The sequence below is a fragment of the Microcaecilia unicolor genome, chromosome 3 (genome assembly GCF_901765095.1).
Source record: "Microcaecilia unicolor chromosome 3, aMicUni1.1, whole genome shotgun sequence".
Taxonomy (NCBI): Eukaryota; Metazoa; Chordata; class Amphibia; order Gymnophiona; family Siphonopidae; genus Microcaecilia; species Microcaecilia unicolor.
Window position 1 is genome coordinate 26,710,097 of NC_044033.1, and position 23,657 is coordinate 26,733,753.

Sequence of the window (23,657 nt, forward strand, 5' to 3'; positions counted from 1 at the left end):
ATTTTCTCAGAAGTCTCTCATGACGAATTTGTCAAAAGCTTTCTGAAAATCTAGATACACTACATCAACTGACTCACCTTTATCCACATATTTATTCATGCCTTCAAAGAAATGAAGCAAATTGGTGAGGCAAGAACTTCCCTTGGCTGAACCCATGCTGACACTGTCCCATTAAACCATGTTTGTCTATGTGTTCTATAATTTTATTCTTTATAATAGTTTCCACTACTTTGCCCGGCACAGACGTCAGGCTTGCCGGTCTGTAATTACCCGGATCACCCCTAGAACTCTTTTTAAAAATTGGCATCACATTGGCCACCCTCCGATCTTCAGGTGACCCCGCCCATACTAACAGCAAATCAGCAATTTCACGTTTGAGTTTTTTCAGTACCTTGGGGTGTATACCATCCGGTCCAGGTGATTTATTACTCTTTAATTTGTCGATGTGGCACAGTATGTCTTTCAGGTTCACCGATATTTCTTTCAGTTCCTCCGCATTATCACCCATGAAAACCATTTCTGCTACAGGTAGATCTCTTACATCTTCTTCCGTAAAGACCGAAGCAAAGAATTCATTCAATCTCTCTGCTATGGCCTTGTCCTCTCCAAGTGCCCCTTTTGCTCCTTCATGATCTAATAGTCCCACGGATTACCTCAGTCTTTCTTCTTCTGATGTACCTAAAAAAGGTGTTACTATGAGTTTTTCTCTCATTTTCTACTTTAGACTTCTTTATCAATGCTTTGCATCTAGCTTGACAGTTCTTGTGTTGCTTTTTGTTTTTTTCATTCAGATCTTTTTTCCATTCTTTGAAGGATGCTCTTTTGGCTCTAATATCCTTTTTCACTTCACCTTTTAACCATGCTGGCTGTCATTTGCTCATCTTTCCACCTTTGATAATACGTGGAATATGTGGTCTGGGCTTTCACAATGGTGTTTTTAAACAACATCCATGCCTGACTTAAAGTTATAACCTTTGTGGCCGTCCCATCTAGCTTCTTTTTAACAATTTTCCTCATTTTGTCATAAATTTCCTTAGTGACTTCACTCCAGATATCAGCTCAAATTTGATCATGTTATGATCACTGTTTCCTACAGGATCCAACACCATTATGTCTCGTACCATGCCCTGCATAATGGACTGGATCTAAAATTAAAATTAAGATTTGAAGATGAATAACTTTTGTTACTTTTAGAGGTTAATTCTTCAAAATAACTGAGTGGAATAAATAGCTTATTATGTGGAAATACAATGATAACCTATCTGCTTATCTTTATGTCTGATATTCAACATCCCTGTCCCTTAAGGTAGGTTGCTGAATATGCAGTTCTACATTTAAACAGACAACTTATTAATTTCAGAGTCCTATCTGTGTGGATCCCTCCATGGAAATATTCTTGGAAGTGGCTGAATATCTTTGCTGTCTGAATATATTTTTATTCCATCCCTGCCTAAATTTAAACTGCTAAATTTTGGTCAGACATCAAGTTGTCCAACCAAAATTTATCCACTAACCAACAGTGAATGCTTTAAAACATGCACTTAGCGACACACCAGTACGGCATACCAGCACCTCCCCCCCCCCCCCCCCCCGGCGAGTCCTGCACCCTTCCTCTCACTCCCCTACTTTCTACTACATTGGACTCGGCAGCACGAATGGTGCAGGCAGCGATTGAGAGAGGCTGGCAGTGTCGGAGCTTCCCTCTACGAGTCCCACCTACGTTGTTTCAACTTCCTGTTTCCGCATAGGTGGGACTTGCAGAGGGAAGCTCTGACGCTGCCAGCCTCCCTCAATCGCTGCACCGTTTGCGCTGCTGAGTCCGACACTGGCAGCCTTTCTATCGCTTCGCTGGCAGGCAGTGGAGAAGGAGGACGGGCAGGGAGGATGGGCTGGGGGAAAAAGAATCGCTGGACATGGGGAAGGGAGGGCAGGGGAGAGAGGAGAATTGCTGGACATCATGAGAGGGGAGGGCAGGGAAGAGAGAATTGCTGGACATTGATGGGAGGGGAGGGCAGGAAAGAGAGAATTGCTGGACAGCGATAGGAGGGCAGGGCAGGGGAGAGAGGAGAATCGCTGGACATGGATGGCAGGGGAGGGCAGGGAAGAGAGAATTGTTGCACATGGATGGGAGGGGAGGGCAGGGAAGAGAGAATTGTTGCACATGGATGGGAGGGGAGGGCAGGGAAGAGAGAATTGCTGGACATGAATAGGAGAGGAGGACAGGGGAGAGATGAGAATCGCTGGACATGGATGACAGGGGGCAGAGAAGAATTGCTGGACATGGATGGCAGGGGAGGACAGGGAGCAGAGAAGAATCACTAGACATGGATGGGAGGGGAGGGCAGGGGAAGGAGGAGACATACTGGACATGGATGGGAGGGGAGGTCAGGGAAGAGAGATTAGCTGGACATGGATGAAAGGAGAGGCCAGGGGAGAGAGGAAAATTGCTGGACATGGATGGCAGGGGAGGACAGGGGACAGAGGAGAATCGCTGGGCATGGGAGGGGAGGGCAGGGGAGAGAGGAGACATGCTGGACATGGATGGAGGGGAGGGAAGAGAGGAAGGAGATGCACATGGATGGGAGGGCAGGGAAGAGAGAAGAAATGCTAGAAATGGATGAAGAGGATAGCAGGAGATAGAGGAGAACTGCTGGACATGGATGGATGGAGGGGTTGGCGGGGAGAGAGGAGAAATGCTGGACTTGGATGGAGGAGAGGAGAGAGGAGAAGTGCTGGACATGGATGGAGGGGAAGAAAGAAAAAAGAAGAAGAAGATGTACATGGATGGAGATGAGGGAAAGGGAAGAGAGGAGAAAAACTAACATGGATGGAGAAAATAGGCAAAAGCTGGATCCACGTTATACCTCCTCCAGTCAATTCCACGGAGGAGGACTCAGCATTTACTTATGGATGTAGGGCAAGAAATGAAGAAGAAAGAAGGAAAGTAAATAAATAAATGGAAAGGAAGCCCTGGAAATGGTGTTAAGAGAACAGATAGAAAGCAGCAGAATCAGAGACTGGGACCAATATGGATAGAAAAACAAAGTCACCAGACAACAAAGGTAGAAAAAAAATCATTTTATTTTCATTTTAGTGTTTGGAATATGTCCAATTTGAGAATTTACATCTGATGTCTTATTTTGCACTGGGTATACTGGAGCTGTAACAGTTACAGAAATTATTTATAATGAAAAAAATCAGGTTATTTTTTCTCCTATACTAGTATAATATTTTCAATGATGTCTGTTTATATGCACCATGGCTGGTATAAGGGGTGTGGCTAACATAGGGGTGGATCCATATGTGGTGACCCCGCCCATAATGAGTACTGGCACCTTTTTTTCTACAAAAAAAGCACTGCTCATGCATATTCATTGAGGGTATCCTGAAAACCTGACTGGTTAGGTGTGTCCCGAGGACTGGGTCGAGAATAGAGAGCGGGGACGGAGCGGGGACGGAGGCAGTTCCTGCGGGGTTCCCGCGGGGATGGAACCAGTTCTGTGGGCTTCCCGTGGAAGTGTAAGCTGCACCTGCACCAGCCTCTCATCTACCGAATACCAATTTATTTGAGTGCTGTCTCCTCCTCTTCTTCCTTGATTTAACAGCATAAATGTGGAAAGTCTTCCATTAAGGAGGTGGTAGAGTCACAAATGATGACGGAATTCAAAAAGGCGTGGGATGAACACAGAGGATCTCTAATTAGAAAATGGAAGTTATATAAAAGCTAACCTTAAATGGCTGCATGTGTGTGGATGTGTCAAGTGACGCTTAGATGGCGACTCTGGCTGTGATGAACTAGAGCTGATACCTGGCAGACTTGTATGTTCTGTGTCTCATACATGGCAATCTGGTGTAGGATGGGCTGGAAAGGGCTTAGACAGCAACTTCAGTGGCTGGAACATGAGGACAGTGCTGGACAGACTTTTACGGTCTGTGTCCCACAAATGAGAACATGAATAGGCTGGAGTGGGCTTCGATGGCAACTCCAGCAGTTGGAACATAAGGATGGGGCCAGATAGACTCCTGTGGTCTTTGTTCTAGAAACACGAAAGAAAGACCATAATCAAGTATATAATATCACACTCGTTGATTTAATGATGAATTGATCATGAGTGTGACTATTGGGCAGAGTGGATGGACCGTTCAGGTCTATTTGCTGTCACTTACTATGTTACTATTAATCCTCTTTGCTCCCAGGCTGGTGCACAGACCTCAGCTCTGACACAGGCACGATAATCAGATGTCACCTGACCTACTGGCGTGTGCATGTGGCGGCCTCTCAGCACACAATCCCAGTGAATCAGAGACAAATCTTACATGTGCGCACCAGAGTGTTCCAAGTTCCAACTTCCGGTCTGTCCTTGCCTACAGTGCTGTGGCTCAAATCCAGAAAGGGAGCTGACTGGAACTTTCTTTTATGTACTATTAAATTCTTACGGGGATGGGTGGGGATGGGTTAAATTCTTGCGGGGATGGGTGGGGACGGGTTGGGATGGTTTAAAATTTTGCGGGGATGGGTGGGGACGGGTAAGATTCCAGCGGGGATGGGTGGGGATGGGTAGGATTTCTGTCCCCGTGCAACTCTCTAGTCGAGAACCCCTGTCATAGTCTAAATAATCTTCTCTCTCTCTCTGCTTACCTATGAATGGCACTCTTTTTACTGGGGACCTCGATTCGTCTCCTCAGTTGACCCAAATATGCATCTGGAACTTCCCCTTAAGGAGGGAAAGGGAAGTGTGACTTGATATACCGCCTTTCTGAGGTTTTTGCAACCTACATTCAAAGCGGTTTACATATATTCGGGTACTTATTTTGTACCAGGGGCAATGGAGGGTTAAGTGACTTGCCCAGAGTCACAAGGAGCTGCAATGGGAATGGAACTCAGTTCCCCAGGATCAAAGTCCACTGCACTAACCACTAGGCTACTCCTCCACTTACTTGGAAAGTAAATTGACATGTAGTGCCTTCATCTTGCAAAACTGTGCACACAAACATGTGTCTACCGGAAAACACCTTAACCTTTATACAGTACAGTGTGAATGACTTTACAAGTGTGCTTTGCATGAAAAGTAAGCAGGCGGTCTCTGAAATTTTCTCCCTTTCATTTAAAGCTCTGATTGTCACCTGTCAGCAATCTTGTGTTTGCCTGGCACATCTAGCCTCTACACTGCAAATACACTAGTCATATCTCTTCTTAGTTCCTTGGCTGAACACATTACCTGTTCCTAGTAATCAACACAAATCAACGGCTAGTTTGTAGTATTGTAATAGAAATAGCTCCTATTGCAATTATGAGCTTGTAGAAATAATCGACTTTTTGGCTTCATTGTTTTCTTTGCTGGACCCAGAGTGCTCAACATGTTTAACAAAACTTTTTTTGAATCTCTTTCACTGAGAAAAGTAAGGCATGGGACCTGCTTTCTTTTATTCCAGGCACCATGAGTAAGTCTTTTATCAGATGAGTCAGTCTTGCCTCTTGTTTGAATGAATGCAGTCCACAAAAACACCAATTGTACCTTTGAATACACACAAAGATAGAAGCCAGCCAACTGCAAATGTATCAAACCACACACTATATAAAGAGCAGATGGGGAAAACAAGTAGAAAGTTTATACTCACTCAACAATGGCTCCCACAACCATAAAACATTTAGATTACAAACAGGATAGAATAAAAAAAGCTTCAAAAACAATCAAACATATAAATGGCAAGTGACCATACTCACTTGTAAATGCGCAGTACAGACTTCCCTCTCTGTCCCGTCCTCGCGTCAAGACATCATGACGTTAGAGGGCGGAACAGAGAGGGAAACGGAGTCGAATTGTCGGCCGCCGCCGCTGCCGCCTGGAAAGGAACATAGCGTAAAACAACCTCCACCCTCCCCCCATCCCCGCCGCCACTCCCGCCCCCCTCCGTATCGGGCCCCCTGCACTGACCTGACAGCACCTCTCACCTCCGTGAGGGTAGCTGGACATGGGGGAAGGGCAGGGGGGAGAGGCCATGGTTGCTGGACTTGGGGTGAGAGCAGGGCACAGAGGAGGGTTGCTGGACATGGGGGGAGGGGAGAGGCCAAGGGAAAGAGGAGGGTCGCTGGATATGGGGGGGGGGGGGGAGGATCGGTGGACGGGGTGAGGCCAGGGGAGAGAGGAGGGCTGCAATACTCACCCGTTTTTACGGGCTTAACGGCTAGTATTTCAAATAAAAACACATCAGTCATAAGACTGGATGCAGAGTTTCATGCAAATTACTTAAAAGGCCCTAATTGATGTGCGACATGTTTTGGCTTGATGCTTTCATCATAGGCCATGACCAGGACATTATTATACAACAGGGCAGCATCAAAAGCAGGATAATATAGTGGGAAGACCCTTAAAAAGGAAAAGGCAAAAAAAATAAAAATAAAAAAAAGGGACTAAAAAACAAATAAGGACAAAATAAAGTGAAAATAAAAATAACAATGTAATTATTTAAAAAATCCTAAAAATTTAAAAATTAACATATCCAGAAAACCTCCAGATGGAAAACGCTCAAATATATCAAGCCATAAGAATAGCATAAACAACTTTAGGTGTCCTTTTACTAAAGCTTAGCGTGCAGTAACGGACATTAGTGTGTGCTAACTACCACGTGGCCCAAAGATATAAAACAGGATGCCCAGCATTTAGCATGTGCTAAGCTCTATTAAAAGGGCCCCTTAATAGGAAACATCAAATACAATACAGCCTAATTCAGTGCCAACAATATGCTTTCTTAGTCAAGAATAGCTGCAAATTGAACACTTACAGTTTAAATGACAAATGTTGGCTAGATTCCTGGGGAATTTGTGGGGTTAATGTCCATAGCCCTTGGGAAGAAGAAAGTCCCAATCAGACCAAAGTTTCTGTCTCTCTGCCATAGGACTAATGCTGCAATAGCTGAGCTACATATGAGAGGGCCTGAGAAAAAAATAAATATGGAACCCAGCATAGGAGGCACCCACTTACAGAATTGTCCCCTCTGTGACCTTAATTATTTCCAAGGTTAATAAGCTTTGGGAGTGCCTTCAAAGCGGCTTACAGTCTAACAAATGGAGGAGAAGGGAGCTAAAAGTTCAGATGGACAGGTAGAAAGTAAAAGGTAGGAGGGGAAGAACTACAACATCAGTCAGGATAGAGGAGGGGAATTGTCTTCAGGACTCTATCTGAGTAGTTACTGGTATTAATGAGAAAGCGTAAAAGAAAAGATGGGTTTTGAGATCATTTATCCAAAGACAATTGCAGGCGAAGTGAAACTGGGAGCGTGTTTAGGATCTTGCAATACAAAAATGCAGGCTATTAGCCATCTTTGTCTTCACAATTTGATTCACAGCTAGTAATAAAATGTTTTCATGCATCAGTGTGATGCCGCTGCCTACCCGAGGGTATAAGCTGAGTATCTAGCAACCATTTGCCGCCAATAATCCAGCCAAAGGGTTAGCCCATAGTAATCCTTAGCAAAAGGTCCATCCATACCAAAAGACCTGTCACCACCCAAAACAGAGAAATCAGTCTCTAATCTCCTAAACTCTCCTGCTGTCAGGTTCTGAGCAGAGCCCCACTCTTTACTCAGGGTGAGTCCAAGCCCTAAATGTTCCACCCACCTCTGGGCTCAGTGCAGTCTCATGGGGTACCAAGAATCCCACCCTGGCCCTTCTATGGCTAACAGGGTCCTGTACAACTCCTCTTGGGTCTTGTGGACAAGCCAAAACTCTGTTTGCTCACCATGCAAATCATATGCTAATTAGAAAGCATTTCAGTTTCTGAGTGCTCTGTCACCCTTAACGCTCAGGAAATTATCCAAACAACTTCTGGATGGGTTAATCCTCACTGCCCCCTCACATGTAACATAGTAGATGACGGCAGAAAAAGACCTGCACGGTCCATCCAGTCTGCCCAACAAGATAACTCATATTTGCTGCTTTTTGTGTATACCCTACTTTGATTTGTACCTGTGCTCTTCAGGGCACAGACCGTATAAGTCTGCCCAGCACTATCCCCACCTCCCAACCACCGGCCCCGCCTCCCAACCACCGGCTCCGGCACAGACCGTATAAGTCTGCCCAGCACTATCCTCACCTCCCAATCACCAGCCCTGCCTCCCAACCACCGGCTCTGGCACAGACCGTACAAGTCTGTCCAGGACTATCCCCGCCTCCCAACCACCAGTCCCGCTTCCCACCACCGGCTCTGGCACAGACCGTATAAGTCTGCCCAGCACTATCCCCACCTCCCGATCTGGACTAAGCTCCTGAGGATCCATTCCTTCGGCATAGGATTCCTTTATGCTTATCCCACGCATGTTTGAATTCCGTTACCGTTTTCATTTCCACCACCTCCCGCGGGAGGGCATTCCAAGCATCCACTACTCTCTCCGTGAAAAAATACTTCCTGACATTTTTCTTTACAAGGTCCTGTCTAGCTACAACCGCCCAAGCAGGGTTCCAGATGTTCACCCTGTGTTTGTACTACAGAACAACTTGAGCCTAGTCCCCGCTATCTCATGGTATTACCTCTTTGGGGTTGGGGATTCCCCGTGCCTTCTAACGAGATGTACACTTCATCACAATTAGTCATGTAAAAACCATCAACGCGGGCAGTCGGCACATACTCATACATACTTCTTATCCACTAATCACATATCCTGGAGTCCATTTCAGATATCATTTGGAGTTTATTTGGCCGCAGCCAGGTACATTAACATTTACAATCTTAATCTAACACATAACACATATCATTTCTAATACTTAACATTATAACTAGTAACATTCCATATACAGGTATGTATGGGTACACAGCTTCCTTTGTCTGACAGGTCGTGCCGTTAGAGCAGCCTGTTCTCGCGCTGCAGTGCCTCTTGCGGCACCAATTGTCTCTCAGGCGTATCCCGTTAGAGGACACACCCATGATCCTTTTCTTCGGCGCATCCCGTTGAAGGAAGCACCCCGGCCTCTCTCTCTTGATCTGATGATGTGGGCCTCCTGGCCGTCCGAGCCAGAAGACAAGCTGTGACTCAGCTACTGTGTAGCATAAGCCTCTTGTTTACATTTCAACTTTACACTCAGCTGTTTCACTTAACATTATCACATTTCTTATCGTTTGTCTGTCCGTCGGCTGTGTACCCGTCGCTGTGCCCATATCACTGCTGTAACTTTACGCCTGCCTAGCTGCGACAGCTACCCATGTTGGGTGGGTGGGTTGGTTCAGCGTTGCTTCCTGCGCTGGCCGGATGAAAGAGGGCTGCCTGTTCCCCGGCTGTTATTTTTATACCTTTTCACGCCCCTCCTCTTCGTCCCTGTCCCTCACCTCCTTAACCCTTTCCTTCCTTTTACCTGCCCACTTGCTTAACTCTCTCTCCCTTTCTTCTGCCCCTCCCCCTTCCCTCTTCTGCCCTCCTGGCCTTCCGCCCGTTTGTGTCCGGCATTCCCTTAAAGGGGTCTGCCTTCTCTATCCAACTGTTCCAAAATTGTTGCTCTCTTACACAGGCACATAAACTGAAAATGAAAATGTGCCATCCAGTCTAGAACAATTAAACCGAACTGCACTATGATTCTCTATGGAGGACTCCTCTTGAAATTATCTTCCCTAGCCAGCTCTATGTTTACAGCTGTAATCCTGACATGCAAGCCTGAACATGTACTCTTTTGCTCTGGTCTGTTGTAAAAAGAATTCATTTATATACAGGACTGGATGATGTGATACACTGGTGTAGAAAGCAATCAATGGGCCACTGTGTTACCAGGGTACAAATTACATCACAATGAAAGGATGGATTAAATTTTTGGGGGGGTTGCATTATTTTTTTTATTATTTATTTATAATTTCACAAATAATTACAAGATAATCTTGCTACAGCAACACAGAGATAGCATACCTCATAAGGAAAAACAAGTAAAATTCTCATTTCAGAATTATTTCCCTATTCTTAGACCACAATAATGAACCACAATAAGGGGGGGGGGGTCAAATAAATTGAGGAGAACAAATTATTTATCATTATTAGACAATAGGACCTGGATCGCCCCAAGGGTAGTTATTACTGCGCTATACCCCCAAACCCAAGAAGTCATTTGGCAATCTTCTTTAATTCAACAAAGCTTTTCAATTGTTCAGGTTCGTAGAAAATATACTTGTTATCTAAATATTTTATCAGGCATTTACACGGGTAAGCTAGCAGAAAGCTAGCTCCCAATGCCTTGGCCTCGTCTCTCAATAAGAGAAACTCTCTCCTTTTTTCCTGGGTATACCTAGTAACATCCGGGTAGATCCACACTTGGGCCCCTAGAAAAGTTTTTTGAGCATTTTTAAAGTACAATTTCATAACTGAATTTAAGTCCTGCTCAAAAACAAAAGAAATTAACAAAGTTGAGCGAGTGTGGATTTCAGGCAATGAATTTTCCAAAAATGCTGTCAAGTTTTGTAATCCATGACCTTGTAAATCCTGAACCTCTGATTTTCTCTTTTGTTCCTCCATCTTCTTTTGTGGAATTGGAAGGTAATATATTTTGTTTATAGGAGGAATCATCTCGGGGGAGCAATTGAGAACTTCAGATAAATATTTTTTAAATAGTTCCAAACCATTCAATTCAACCATATTTTGGGAAATTTAATACTCTCAAATTGAGTCTCTTGTTGAAATTCTCCAGCTGATTAATTTTATTATGAATAACAGTTTTGTCTTTAATCAGGCACTCAGTTGTTTTTTTTTAAAGAGGAAATTTCTTGGTGAAAAATAGCATTTTGTGTATTAGAGTCTTGCTTTATTTTTTCAATGGAGTCCTGCAGAGAATCTACTTTAGTTACCAGGGAAGCAGTATCCGCTGCAGCCTTTGTAACTGTTTTATTCAAATATTTTGGCATTGCCCATATGGCCTCTAAGGTTACCTTCGTGTGAGCTTCCAGCTCTTGTTGTTGATTATCTTCCCCGCTTGCTCCAGGCACGACACCAACTGCCGAAAATTCTTCAGCGCCATCTTCGGACGCTATTGAAGATTCTGCCGCGTCACGGTAGCTCGCAGGACACGGAGGTGGGTGTAGATCAGGCGAGGAAAGGGTGGTATCTTGTCCCAAGGAAGTCATCGCTCCTCCACACGCTTCCACAGCGGGACTCCTCACCTTCTTCACCCTTGGTGTACTTGCAGCGAATCCGTCGAGGGTCAGTTGGACCGTTTGAGTGGTCGTCGCTGCAGGTGGTAAGCTTTTGACCACCCCTTTCCTTTTAGTGTGAAGCATGTCAAGTAGCAAGAATTTTAATTTTAATCAAGAAAAGGAAAAAGTCCACGGAGACTCGACGAGAGCTAGCGAGCTGCGTCCGCCATCTTAGGACTCCCCCTTCATCTCGGGGGGTTGCCATTATATGTTAGAAAAGGATTTGAGTCAAACAAAATAAAAATTATGCATGAAACAGGCAGCAACATAGAATCATTATGGACAGAAATTCTATGTGTGAAAGAAAGAATAAATGTGTAGGGCTATACTACTGTCCACCACTAGGACAGAACGATCAGACAGATGAAGATATATTAACAGAAATGAGAAAAGCTAGCAAATTTGCTAAAAGTATAATAATGGGTGATTTCAATTACCCCAATATTAACTGGTTAAATGCCACATCAGGGAGAATTGGGAGGTACAATTCCTAGATATAATAAATGACTGCTTCTCGGAGCAACTGGTCCAGTAACTGATAAGAGAGGGAGGGAGCTATTTTAGATATAGTCCTTAGTGGAATGCAGGACTTAGTACAAAAGGTAATGGTGTTGGGTCCATGGGAAACAGTGATCATAACCTGATCAATTTTGACTTAACTGGAGTGCAGTCAATAAGGAAATGTACTATAGCAGCATTTAAATTTCAAAAGGGTAATTATAATAAAATGAGGAAAATAAAAAAGCTGAAAGGCTCAGATGCAAAGGTTAGGACTTTTAATTAAGCATGAACGTTGTTCAAAAACACCATTTTGGAAGCCTAGGTATTCCATGCATTAATAAAGGTGGAGAGAAGAGCAAATGACAGCCAGCATGGTTAAAAGGAGAAGTGAAAGAAGCTATTAGAGGCAAAATAACATCTTTCAGATGATGAAAAAAATGATCAGAATGAAGAAACAAAAAGCAATGTAAGCACTGGCAAGTTAGATGCAAAGCATTGATAAAGAAGGCCAAAAGAGGATTTGAAGAGAAATTTGCTTTAGAGGAAAAAACTCATAGTAATAACTTTTTGACTTTTTCAGGTATAAAGGAAGCAGAAAGCCTGTGAGGGAATCTGTGAGACTGTTAGATCATCAAGGAGTAAAAGGGGCACTCAGGGAGGACAGAACCAAATCAGAAAGGCTGAATGAATTCTTTGCCTCAGTCTTTACTGAAGATGTAAGAGATTTACCTGTACCAGGGGTGGTTTTCAAGGGTGACGAAGTAGAGAAACTGAAAGAAATCTCGGTGAACCTGGAAGATGTACTGAGCCAAATCAACAAGTCAAAGAGCGATAACTCACCTGGACCAGATGGTATACACCCCAGGGTGCTGAAAGAACTCAAATATGAAATTGCAGATCTGTTGTAACCTGATCTGTCATTAAAACTGTCTGTAGTATCTGAAGATTGGAGAGTGGCCAATATAACACTTATTTTAAAAAAGGGATCCAAGGCTGATCTGAGAAATTACAGATCGGTAAGCCTGATGTCGGTGCTGAGAAAAATAGTGGAAACTATTATAAAGAATAAGATGACTGAACACATAGACAAATATGGTTTAAAATTGGATTCAGCCAAGGGAAGTTCTTGTCTCACCAATTTCCTTCAGTTCTTTGAATGCATGAATGAATATGTGGATAAAGGTGAGTCGGTTGATATAGGAGGGGCATTTTCGAAAGAAACGTCCAAGTTGGAATTTGGATATCTTTGTAAAACGTACAAATTCGGAGGCGGGGAAAAGTTCATTTTCAAAAAAAGGTGGACGTCCATCTTTGTTTTTGAAAATACCATGAACATCCTTGGATTTGGACGTCCTTAGATTTGGACATCTTTGATTTAAAGCCATTTTTGAACACCAAGATGTCCAAAACAGAGAAGGAGTGGTTTAATGGTTAGTGCAGCGGACTTTGATCCTGGCAACATGGGTTAAATTCCCACTGCTGCTCCTTGTGACTTTGGGCAAGTCAAATCCACAAGGGGCATTTTTGGATATGACATCTAAGTCTGAATTTGAATGTTTTTTGTAAAATGTTCAAAATCAGAACAGGAAAGGTCATTCTCTACAAAAAAAAGTCTATCTTTTCATTTTGAAAGTGCTGTTTGGCAAAATGTTTTGAGATTTGGGGGAGGAAAGGGAGGTGATCCCCCAGTCCCTCCAGTGGTCATCTGGTCATTTGGGGCACCTCTTGTGTGGAGTAGAGGAGTAGCCTAGTGGTTAGTGCAGCAGACTTTGATCCTGGGGAAGTGGGTTCAATTCCCACTGCAGCTATTCGTCATAAAAAAAGGTCTAGCTCAAAACATCTAAGTTGTAGTCTTGGACGTCTTTGTTTTGTTCCATTATTGCTGAAAGACGTCCATGTCTTACGAACACCCAAGTCCCACCTTGAACACGCCCCTAGTACTTCCTCTTGAGATTTGGACGTTCTTCTGACAGACTTCAGAGAAAGACGTCCAAAAAGAGGTTTTGATAATACTGATTTGGACGGTTCTGTGAGATAAACGTCCAAATGCTGACTTATGTCACTTTTTGGACGTCTATCTCTTTTGAAAATGAGCCTGATAGTGTATCAAGATTTTCAGAAAGCATTTGACAAAGTCCCTCATGACAGACTCCTGAAAAAATTAAAAAAAAAAACCCAGGGGATAGGAGGCAGTGTTCTGTTGTGGATTAGGAATTGGTTGATGGATAGAAAACAGAGGGTATGGTTAAATTACCAATTCTCTCAGTGGAGTGCCCCGGGGACCAGTGCTATTTAACACATTTATTAATGATCTGGAAATGGGAACGATGAGCAAGGTGATTAAATTTTGGAAACGACACAAAACTATTCAAAATTGACAAGGAATATTTTGTGGATTGGGTAGGAGTTATTATCACGAGATATGGGGCCAGTGTTAGTTGGTGGGGTCTTAGTTCTATGTTATCTGTAGTGTGAAATCTGGGATTTAATGTAGACTACACTCTCTGAGAAAGACAGATGAAGTCACTATTGAGCACAGCATTTTACAAGCAAGCCCCTTGATATTCAACCAGCAGTAGTCAGCATTTTGTTTTTTTAAGCGTTTACCGTCGCTGGCTAGATTAGCCCCCAATATTCAGTGCCAGGCCATATACAGGTACCAGCACTGAATACTGGGGGCTAATTTCTGTAGGGTTGGCTGCCAAAGCCTAGGGGATCCCGGCCAACATTCAGCCGAGGAATGCATAAGAGAGTTATGTTGCCCTGGCAGAATATCAGCCGGGAACTGCATGACTATTTTTTTTTTTTGCATGAAAGTCCACCTGATCTCCTTTCTGGTCTACAAAATAGCCCCCCCATCCTCCACCCAGAACAAGCTCCCCCACCCCTGAGCTCTAGGTAGGGCCCCCTGGGCATGCTTGATGTCTCTTATGGTCCACGGGGGTCATTGGGGGGCAGAAGTGACCTGGACTGGCCACTGTTGGAAACAGGATGCTGGGCTTGATGGACCTTTGGTTTGTCCCAGTATGGCAATACTTATGTATTACAGGTACTTTGCATTGTCCTTAATGGGCTCACAATCTAAGTCATATTATTGTATCTGTGGCAATGGAAGGCTAAGTGATTTGCCCAGGGTCACACAGAGCTGCAGAGGGAACCTGGTTCCCCAAGATCTCAACTCACTGCTGACCATCAGGCCAGGGGCGTAGCTAGGTGGGGCCATGGGAGCCCGGCCCCTCGCAAATTTCATCCAGGCCCTTGGTTTGGCTGGCGGGGGTCTCTAACCCCTGTGAGCTGAAGCCTTCTTCAGAGCGTGGTCTCCAGCGCAGCTGCGTTCGCTGCCCTGCTCTTTCTTCTTGCTGACATCCTCCTGTTCATGCTCCTTTACATGAAACGGAGCATAAGTGGAGGAGTGGCCTAGTGGTTAGGGTGGTGGACTTTGGTCCTGGGGAACTGAGGAACTGAGTTCGATTCCCACTTCAGGCACAGCTCCTTGTGACTCTGGGCAAGTCACTTAACCCTCCATTGCCCCATGTAAGCCGCATTGAGCCTGCCATGAGTGGGAAAGCGCGGGGTACAAATGTAACTAAAATAAATAAATAAAAATTCAGTGGCAATGTGATACAGACGCTAGGAGGCTCTCCACCAGAGTCTCTGAATTATGGATGCAAAAGATGTAATCAATAAAAATGGCCCAAATTTTAACATGAGTAAACCATGCAGAAGAGTACAAATGTTGTTCTTCAAAAGATGACACGTAAAGGTTAGCCACACTAGGATATTTAAAGATTTGTCCATGTAAGGAGATATATGTTGGACATATTACCAGCAAGATCCACACTCATCTAGTAGAACATCTCAGTAGGTGATGTTCCCTGAGATCACCGAAGAGGACACTGCTCGCCTTCTTTCTTCCTCTAAGTGCACCACCTGCTCCTCTGATCCCATTCCCACCAATCTGCTTAACAACATCTCTCCTTCAGTTATCCCCTCAATCTGTCACATCCTCAACCTCTCTCTCTCCTCCGCTACTGTCCCTGACACCTTCAAGCACGCTGTAGTCACACCACTTCTCAAAAAACCTTCACTTGAGCCCACCTGTCCCTCCAACTACCGCCCCAACTCTCTTCTACCCTTCCTCTCCAAATTACTTGAACGCGCTGTCCACAGCCGCTGCCTTGATTTCCTCTCCTCTCAGGCCGTCCTCGATCCGCTTCAATCCGGCTTTCGCCCACTACACTCGACAGAAACAGCACTCTCTAAAGTCTGCAATGACCTGTTCCTTGCCAAATCCAAAGGTCACTATTCCATCCTCATCCTCCTCGACCTATCGGCCGCCTTTGACACCGTCAACCATAATTTACTTCTCGACACACTGTCCTCATTCGGGTTCCAGGGCTCCGTCCTCTCCTGGTTCTCTTCGTACCTTTCCCAACGCACCTTCAGAGTATTTTCTAATGGCTCTTCTTCCATCCCATCCCACTCTCTGTTGGGGTTCCTCAAGGATCTGTCCTTGGACCGCTTCTTTTCTCGATCTACACCTCTTCCCTGGGCTCGCTGATCTCATCACATGGTTTCCAGTACCATCTCTATGCTGATGACACCCAGCTTTATCTCTCCACTCCCGACATCACAGTCGAAACCCAGGCCAAAGTTTCGGACTGCCTTTCAGACATCGCTGTCTGGATGTCCAACCGGCATCTGAAACTGAACATGGCAAAGACTGAGCTCCTTGTCTTTCCACCCAAACCCTCTTCTCCTCTTCCCCCACTTTCCGTCACTGTTGACAATGCCCCCACATCCTCCCCATCTCCTCAGCCCGCAATCTGAGTCATCTTCGACTCCTCCCTCTCCTTCTCTGCCCATATCCAGCAGACAGCTAAGACCTGTCGCTTCTTCCTCTTTAATATTAGCAAAATTCGCCCATTCCTCTCTGAACAAACCACCCGAACCCTCGTCCACTCGCTCGTTACCTCTCGTCTTGACTATTGCAACCTTCTTCCCGCTTAGCCATCTATCCCCCCTTCAATCTGTCCAAAATTCCGCCGCACGTCTTATCTACCGCGTGAACCGACACTCTCATATCATCCCTCTCCTCAAGTCGCTTCACTGGCTCCCGATCCGTTACCGTATACAGTTCAAGCTTCTCCTATTGACCTTCAAGTGCACTCAATCTGCAGCCCCCCATTACCTCTCTACCCTCCTCTCCCCGTATGTTCCCACCCGTAACCTCCGCTCTCAGGACAAATCACTCCTATCCGTACCCTTCTCTACCACCGCTAACTCCAGACTCCGCCCCTTCTGCCTCGCATCACCTTATGCCTGGAACAGACTTCCCAAGCCCATACGCCATGCGCCCTCCCTGCCTATCTTCAAGTCCTTACTCAAAGCCCATCTCTTCTCCCTTGCTTTTGGCGCCTAACCACCTTCCCCATTCATGTTACCTACACTGACTACAGAGTTTGTAACCTCTAGATTGTAAGCTACCTACACTGACTACATAAGTTGTAAGTTACCTACACTGACTACATAGTTTGTAACCTTTAGATTGTAAGCTCTCTTGAGCAGGGACTATCCTTTCCCATGTTAAACTTGTACAGCGCTGCGTAACTCTGGCAGCGCTATAGAAATGCTAAGTAGTAGTAGTAGTAGTAGTCCTATGGTCGCTCATTGTCTTTCTAATCATCGTAATTTTTTTCTGAACGCTAATGGTTTTTGTTATTGAACAAGTTTCTGAAGGTTATCAAGGAGACAGAGCACATCTTCTTTTGCTACATGAACAATATTGGATATTCAACTTTACGGTTTGAACAAATGTATAAAACGGAATAGTATTGCTTGAATTTGTACTATGCACTATTGTTGTGTTCATAAAGTTTACCATAAGCATGATGCCATTTTGGGTATTTCTGTTCCACAGGAAATGGAGTTGGGGTTCCCCCTTTTCTGATCGCCATTTTGAAAGGTGCACGATTCCTGTTGCAGTCTGTTTTCAGCTCTTTAACACCATGGTTCCTGACGAAGATTTCAAAATGGAGCTCTGTAGAGCCAACGGTTGGAGAGTTTCTGCTACTTGCTATTTTTGAATCATCATTTGGATTTCAGGTAAGTATCATTTTTGAAAGACTGACTTTTCTAGCCAATGACTTTGGAGATATACATTTTAGGATTGGAGTCATTCTGTTTTATTGGGGGCATCAGTTGTAATTGTTAGTAGTAGATGTATATACTTTTCAATTATTTAATTTTGCCCTCATTGCACTTTTACAAGGATCTTGGTTTACTCGGGGATGTATCTGGGCATCAAATGAGAACCCCTTATGGTAGGCTCATAGTTCTTGTTGTCTTAGAAGCCTTAGATGCGAGAGCGTCATGGCTTAGATAACTGAGAGTAACCATCATCTTCACAAAAACGTTTCTTTAATTATAAGTGTTACATCTTCTACTGTTCTAGCATATGCAGCTGTGAGGGTGCTGGTGGGTGTATCAAAGTGGGCTCATAAGACTCCTGTGTTGAAGCAGTTACATTGGCTACCTGTGTGTTTTAGGATATAGTCTAAAGTTCTATGCTTGCTTCCTCAGACTATTTATGAAAATGTGCCATGGTACTTGCGTTCTGTGATAACAGTGTTTGTATCTGCTAGGGGATTGAGATCGGATTCCGCAAAGAAGTTAGTAACCGACTCATTTGCAACAACACATTATGCCTCTCATGAGGGCAGCAGCGTTTTCAGTTGCAGGCCCAGTATTATGGAATGCCTTGCCTGGGCATCTCCGCTTCTGTACAAATGTAGGTCAATTTAAGAAGCTTTGGAAAACTCATTTTTGTGTTCAGGCATTCTGTATTTGATGCAGTTGGAAATTAGCAACAGTTCATTGTAATTTTTGAAGGTGTTGTAAATTGTTTATGTGTATGTATGTTTTATTGTGAACCGCTTAGGTGTAAGCGGGGTATACGTTTTAGAAATAAATAAATATGGAATCTGTCTTATCTCATTGATTTTGTATTCCCTGCTAGTGGTTTTTATTTCCTTGACTTTTTGTTCTTTTAACAGCTAAACATGTTTTTCTTCAAAACAGTATACCAGCTGCACCACTCAATAGCAAGCTAGCTACAATATCGAATAAGCACACTGCTGCCTGTAACCCCATTTCTATAATCAGGAGAGGTGATATTTGTAGGAATACCCTTCTCTAGAACCAAGCGATATATGGGAAAGCCCAAATGCAATGCACATATGCCCCTTTTGGCATTACCTTTGTTCTACATGCCCACTTTTGGTACATATAAAGCCAGTGGATAAATTTAAATTACATTCTTTCCTGACTGCACATTGAGCCTGCCAATGGGTGGGAAAATGTGGGGTATAAATGTTATAAATAAATAAATACAGTGATACCTCGGTTTTCGTTGATAATCCGTCCGAAAACAATCAACGAAAACCGAAACAGACGAAAACCGAGGCAATTATTTCCATATGAATCAATGTAAATCCAATGAGCAGGAGAGTGCATGGGTTGCCCTTTGTTTTCGCAAAATTAGCAGCGAAAACCGAGGCAACCAACGAAATCAGAGACAAATTTTTCACTGAAAAAATCAAAGAAAACCGAAACTGACGATAACCGAAGTCAATGAAAACCGAGGTTTCACTGTATATGTATGATGATGACGATGACAACGACGACGACATACAGCTTGTTACCTTTCCTAATCTGCTCACTAATAATCTAAGCTCTTCTAACCACTGTCTAGACGTTGTTACAAATTGGCTTTGACAAAATATGCTCAAACTTACATTTCTAAATTCAAAGAAATCTGGTTCTTAAGGAACAAAACTCCTCCAACTATCAACTGAGGTGTCCCCATTAACTTAAAGGAGTCTATTAGTCATTTGTCTCAACTCATATTTAAACTTCAAGGCCCAACTTGTTGTGGTCACAAAAGTATGCTTTTATGCACCAAACAAAATGTAAATTGGGGGTTGTTAGGCAATAAAATAATATAATGATCCAGGCTCTTGTGACAAGCCATCTTGATTACTGTAATGCACTTTATAACAGCCTTACTGGCACTTCTATTAGGCAATTAATCTAAACTTTGGCCAATATACTACTGTCCAGGGCCCATAGAACTATGTAATTCTCTTGCTGGCCAGTCAGCTCCCAATTTCCTTTAGGAGAAGATTTAAACTTCTGATGCTCACTCACTGAGCTCTCCACGCTGGTATGTCAGATTTTCTTCATGATTTGCTTATCCCCTACATTCCATCTCAAACTTTTTATTATTCTCAGAACTGCCTCTTATCCATATTCCTTTCATCCAGAATCCATCTGGAGTATATCTGGCACACAGCTTTTGCCTGTACTATGTAACTCACTACCCCCTCAACCTTAGGTTGGAATCTTCCTATTCCTAATTTAAGAAAGGAATCAAAATATGTCTTTATGGCCAAGCCTTTGAAGGCTAATCTGCTGGGTGGTTCTGGCCATGGGCACCGGAGCGGCTTTATTTTTCTTTCTTTCTTAATTTCCCCTTTCCGCTCTTATTTTTCTCTATCCTGCCTCTGATATCTCTCTGGCTAATTCTGTACTATAATATATGTCTTTTGAATGTAACACCACTTTGCTGTTACATTCAAAACATGGTATAGCAAATACATAAACTAAACTTTCCCGATGGACTGTTATGTGCTGTTAAGAAATAGTAGAAAAGGAGGGGGAAAGAGACAGCTGATGGGTCTGAGAGAGACTGTTTAGGGTGGGAAAGAGTAGCTTCTGTGACTGAGAAGAACAAGAGAGGGGGCTGCTGGATATGAAAAAGGTGGCGGCACCTGGAACGGGAAGAGAAAAGTGGCTCTAGTGGCTGGGTTACAAGAGAGAGGGGACTAGGTTGTAAGGAAAATAAAAGCACTGTATTTATCTCCAAACTGAAGGCCCAGTGTTGCTTCTTGTTTCTGCTTATGCTTGTGTACTGTTTTACCATCTCTTCTGTCACCAAGGAAAATGCTTTGCCAGAGCCATCGCCAGTAAGTAGCTATGTAAGGGGGAAGGTTTACCTAGGGTGCCTCATAGCAGTGCCCACCTTGTTTGACTTGCTGCCTGCTGGGCTGCAAAGTGCTTCCTTAGACCACCACTATTTGGAAGGGGGTGGAGAAAGTAGGTGAGACTCCTTGTGACTCTGGGCAAGTCACTTAACCCTCCATTGCCCCAGGTACAAATAAGTACCTGTATACAATACGTAAGCCGCATTGAGCCTGCCATGAGTGGGAAAGCGCGGGATACAAATGTAACAACAACAACAAAAAATTTTTTAAATATGTATGGGGGAATGTCTGCAGGGGCATTAGCACAGGAGAAAGCCATATCCAGCTGTATTAATAAAGCTATGGTGATTCTTTGACACTATCAATCCTTACAGCAGCCAATAATAAATTAATGCAAGTTATGTCCTTGCTTAGTACATAGACTCTACTAGCAATAATGGGACTGAATTAATAAACTGCATTAACACACAGTAACACATATTAGTAAATCCAACCCTTAAATAGATAAAAATCCCTCTTTTGTTGGCACTCCTAAAGCACGAGGGGTTGCCATCATATCTCCTCTTTATCCACAGTGTTGTTCAAAGTACTTAAGTAAAAGTAAAAATAAATGTATATTTTAATACTTAAATAAAAGAACAATGAAAAAAACACATTAAAAATTTACTTAAATGAAAGTAAAAAAGTTACTGCCTAATATAATACTTTTTGAGTAAAAACTGAAAGTACTGTAACTACAGTGAATGCAACTATTGTTAATATTTTTATCCCAACAATTTTATTGTTCTACAATTCAATCTACTTCGCTTTTAGTAAAACTAAATTTTGAAAATGACTGTCACTCATGTGAGTGCACTGGTGAGTCTTTAATCCACCACAGCTAAAAAGGTGTTCAACAACCGCACTAACAGGAAGTGGATTGTTCAGACTGATAAAACTGCTCAAATCAGGCCGCAATATTATTGATGCCTTCAATTGGGTCTGCAGGTATTGATCAAAGGAATCTCGGTCTGAAACACTTGACTTCCTTATATTATCTGCATTAGTAGTTGCGCCAATTCATCATTTGTATCTTCATATTCGCTATCATTGTCATGCTGTCCAATTACAGAGAAGGCTTTCACAAAGTGTCACGTTTTCAAAAAGCAGGAACTAGGTTTGTGAGCCCTTGGGCCACTGCCGAGGAGCGGCAGTGGCAGGCAAAACAACCCCACACCAGGACCCAGACAGAACTCAGATAAAAACAGCAAGACTTCACCTGCACTAGCCACCCTTCCCCAGGAATTGAGCCCCTGGCTAAAGGCGGCCGACAGGACTTACAGGACAGGGCAGGAACTGGAAACTGCAAGCAGCCACTAAAACAGGGAACAAACACTGACAAAACACAAGACAGAACTAAAAGCTGCCAGGCAGCCACTGAACAAGACAAACAGAAACTAAACACAAAAAGACAAACAAGGAACAAGTCTAGGAAACAAATACTAACCCTAAGCTAAACTACTACTACTACTACTACTTAACATTTCTAGAGCGCTACTAGGGTTACGCAGCGCTGTACAATTTAACAAAGAGAGACAGTCCCTGCTCAAAGAGCTTACAATCTAATAGACAAGTGAACTACACACAGACTAACTAGCATCAGACAAGGAACTAGAATAAAAGTGCAACAAGCACCAACAAACCAGGGCCTTAGGCAATGCAAAGGCAAAGCAGAGAGTTTCAAAATGGCTAATAAGCCCAGCAGCAGCTGAGATTCAGCTGCAGCAATCACCAGGCAGCTATGGGTGCTGTGCAGGCTCAAACAAGACAAGCAAGTCTGGCAGGCCGGAAGATCCGGACTGGAATAGGCTGAAGTCTGGAACGGGAAACAGCACACATGCAATCCAATGCAGCCACCAGGCTTGGCCACCAGGTGGCGAGATGACTGAGAGCCTGAAACCAGGGCACGACCGTGACATAAAGTTGAAATCATCTGTTGTTGTCCTAACTATTTTTCGTCTGATGGCAAACTCTGTTTGAATAGCTTCAAGAACTGATGCATGAATGTCAAATGTATGGAAACTTGGAAACTCTTCAGTCTTAAGGCCAGACAAGCAGACTATCAATTGAGTGGACTATAACACCAATGCAAAATTTTCCATGGGTTGTCCAGCAGTTTGATATGAGAGAGACATATGTCTGTTCACCAAGAAATGCAACCAGCTTCAGCTTCATCTCCGCTTCAAAGTGACCCAACATCACTGTTCTGTTTGGCTGGAGACTAGTAACCAGTTCAAGAAGCAAAGGCAACTCTACTGTTCTCATAGGCTGTATTACCTGAACACCAAAACTTAAAATGAGATGCTTCACTGTTTGAGTGATGAGGTTTGCATTGCAAAATCCTGGTCCAGGTTTTGCTGTTTCATTTTGTTTACTGAGGAATCATCATTTAGGTCTCTCTACCACTTTTACTTTTAACTGCAAGCATCAAAACTAAGTAGGTAAAAGTAGTAAAAATTGGTAAAATTATTACTTTGGTAAAAGTAAAAGTAACAAATATTTCTTGTACTTCTTTACAAGTAAAAGTAACAAACCTTTTACTTAAGTACAGTAACTAGTTACATTTACTTAGTTGCTATACAACACTGTTTACCCATCATGCCTTCTTTAGCAATTCAAATGACAAACATGGTACCTGAGATTTTTCTGAGAGTCTTTTGTTGTACGTGGTATTCCCAGATCAAATCAGCAGCAGTATTCCTCACGGCAGATTCTTCACTTTGCAGCAGCACGAACACACAATTCCAAAGAATCAGTGTGTCCGACAGACCTGAAAATATATAGGGAAGGAAGGAAGAATATCATTTTATTATTACTATTTTAAAAATTTAGGTTACACACAAATCCCACTGTGTATGTTTTCTACTGCATATATGAGAACTAGAACTTTAATAACTGGGCATAGCAGATG

At 43.3% G+C, this 23,657-nt stretch overlaps 1 protein-coding gene across 1 annotated transcript in view; it reads right to left on the bottom strand.

Annotated features, from left to right (window-relative positions):
* THADA (THADA armadillo repeat containing) overlaps positions 1-23,657 on the bottom strand; it is a 649,870-nt gene that overhangs the window by 56,532 nt on the left and 569,681 nt on the right. The window contains 1 exon segment of the mRNA XM_030195792.1: positions 23,382-23,516. Within this exon segment, the coding sequence (XP_030051652.1) occupies positions 23,382-23,516 (135 nt within the window).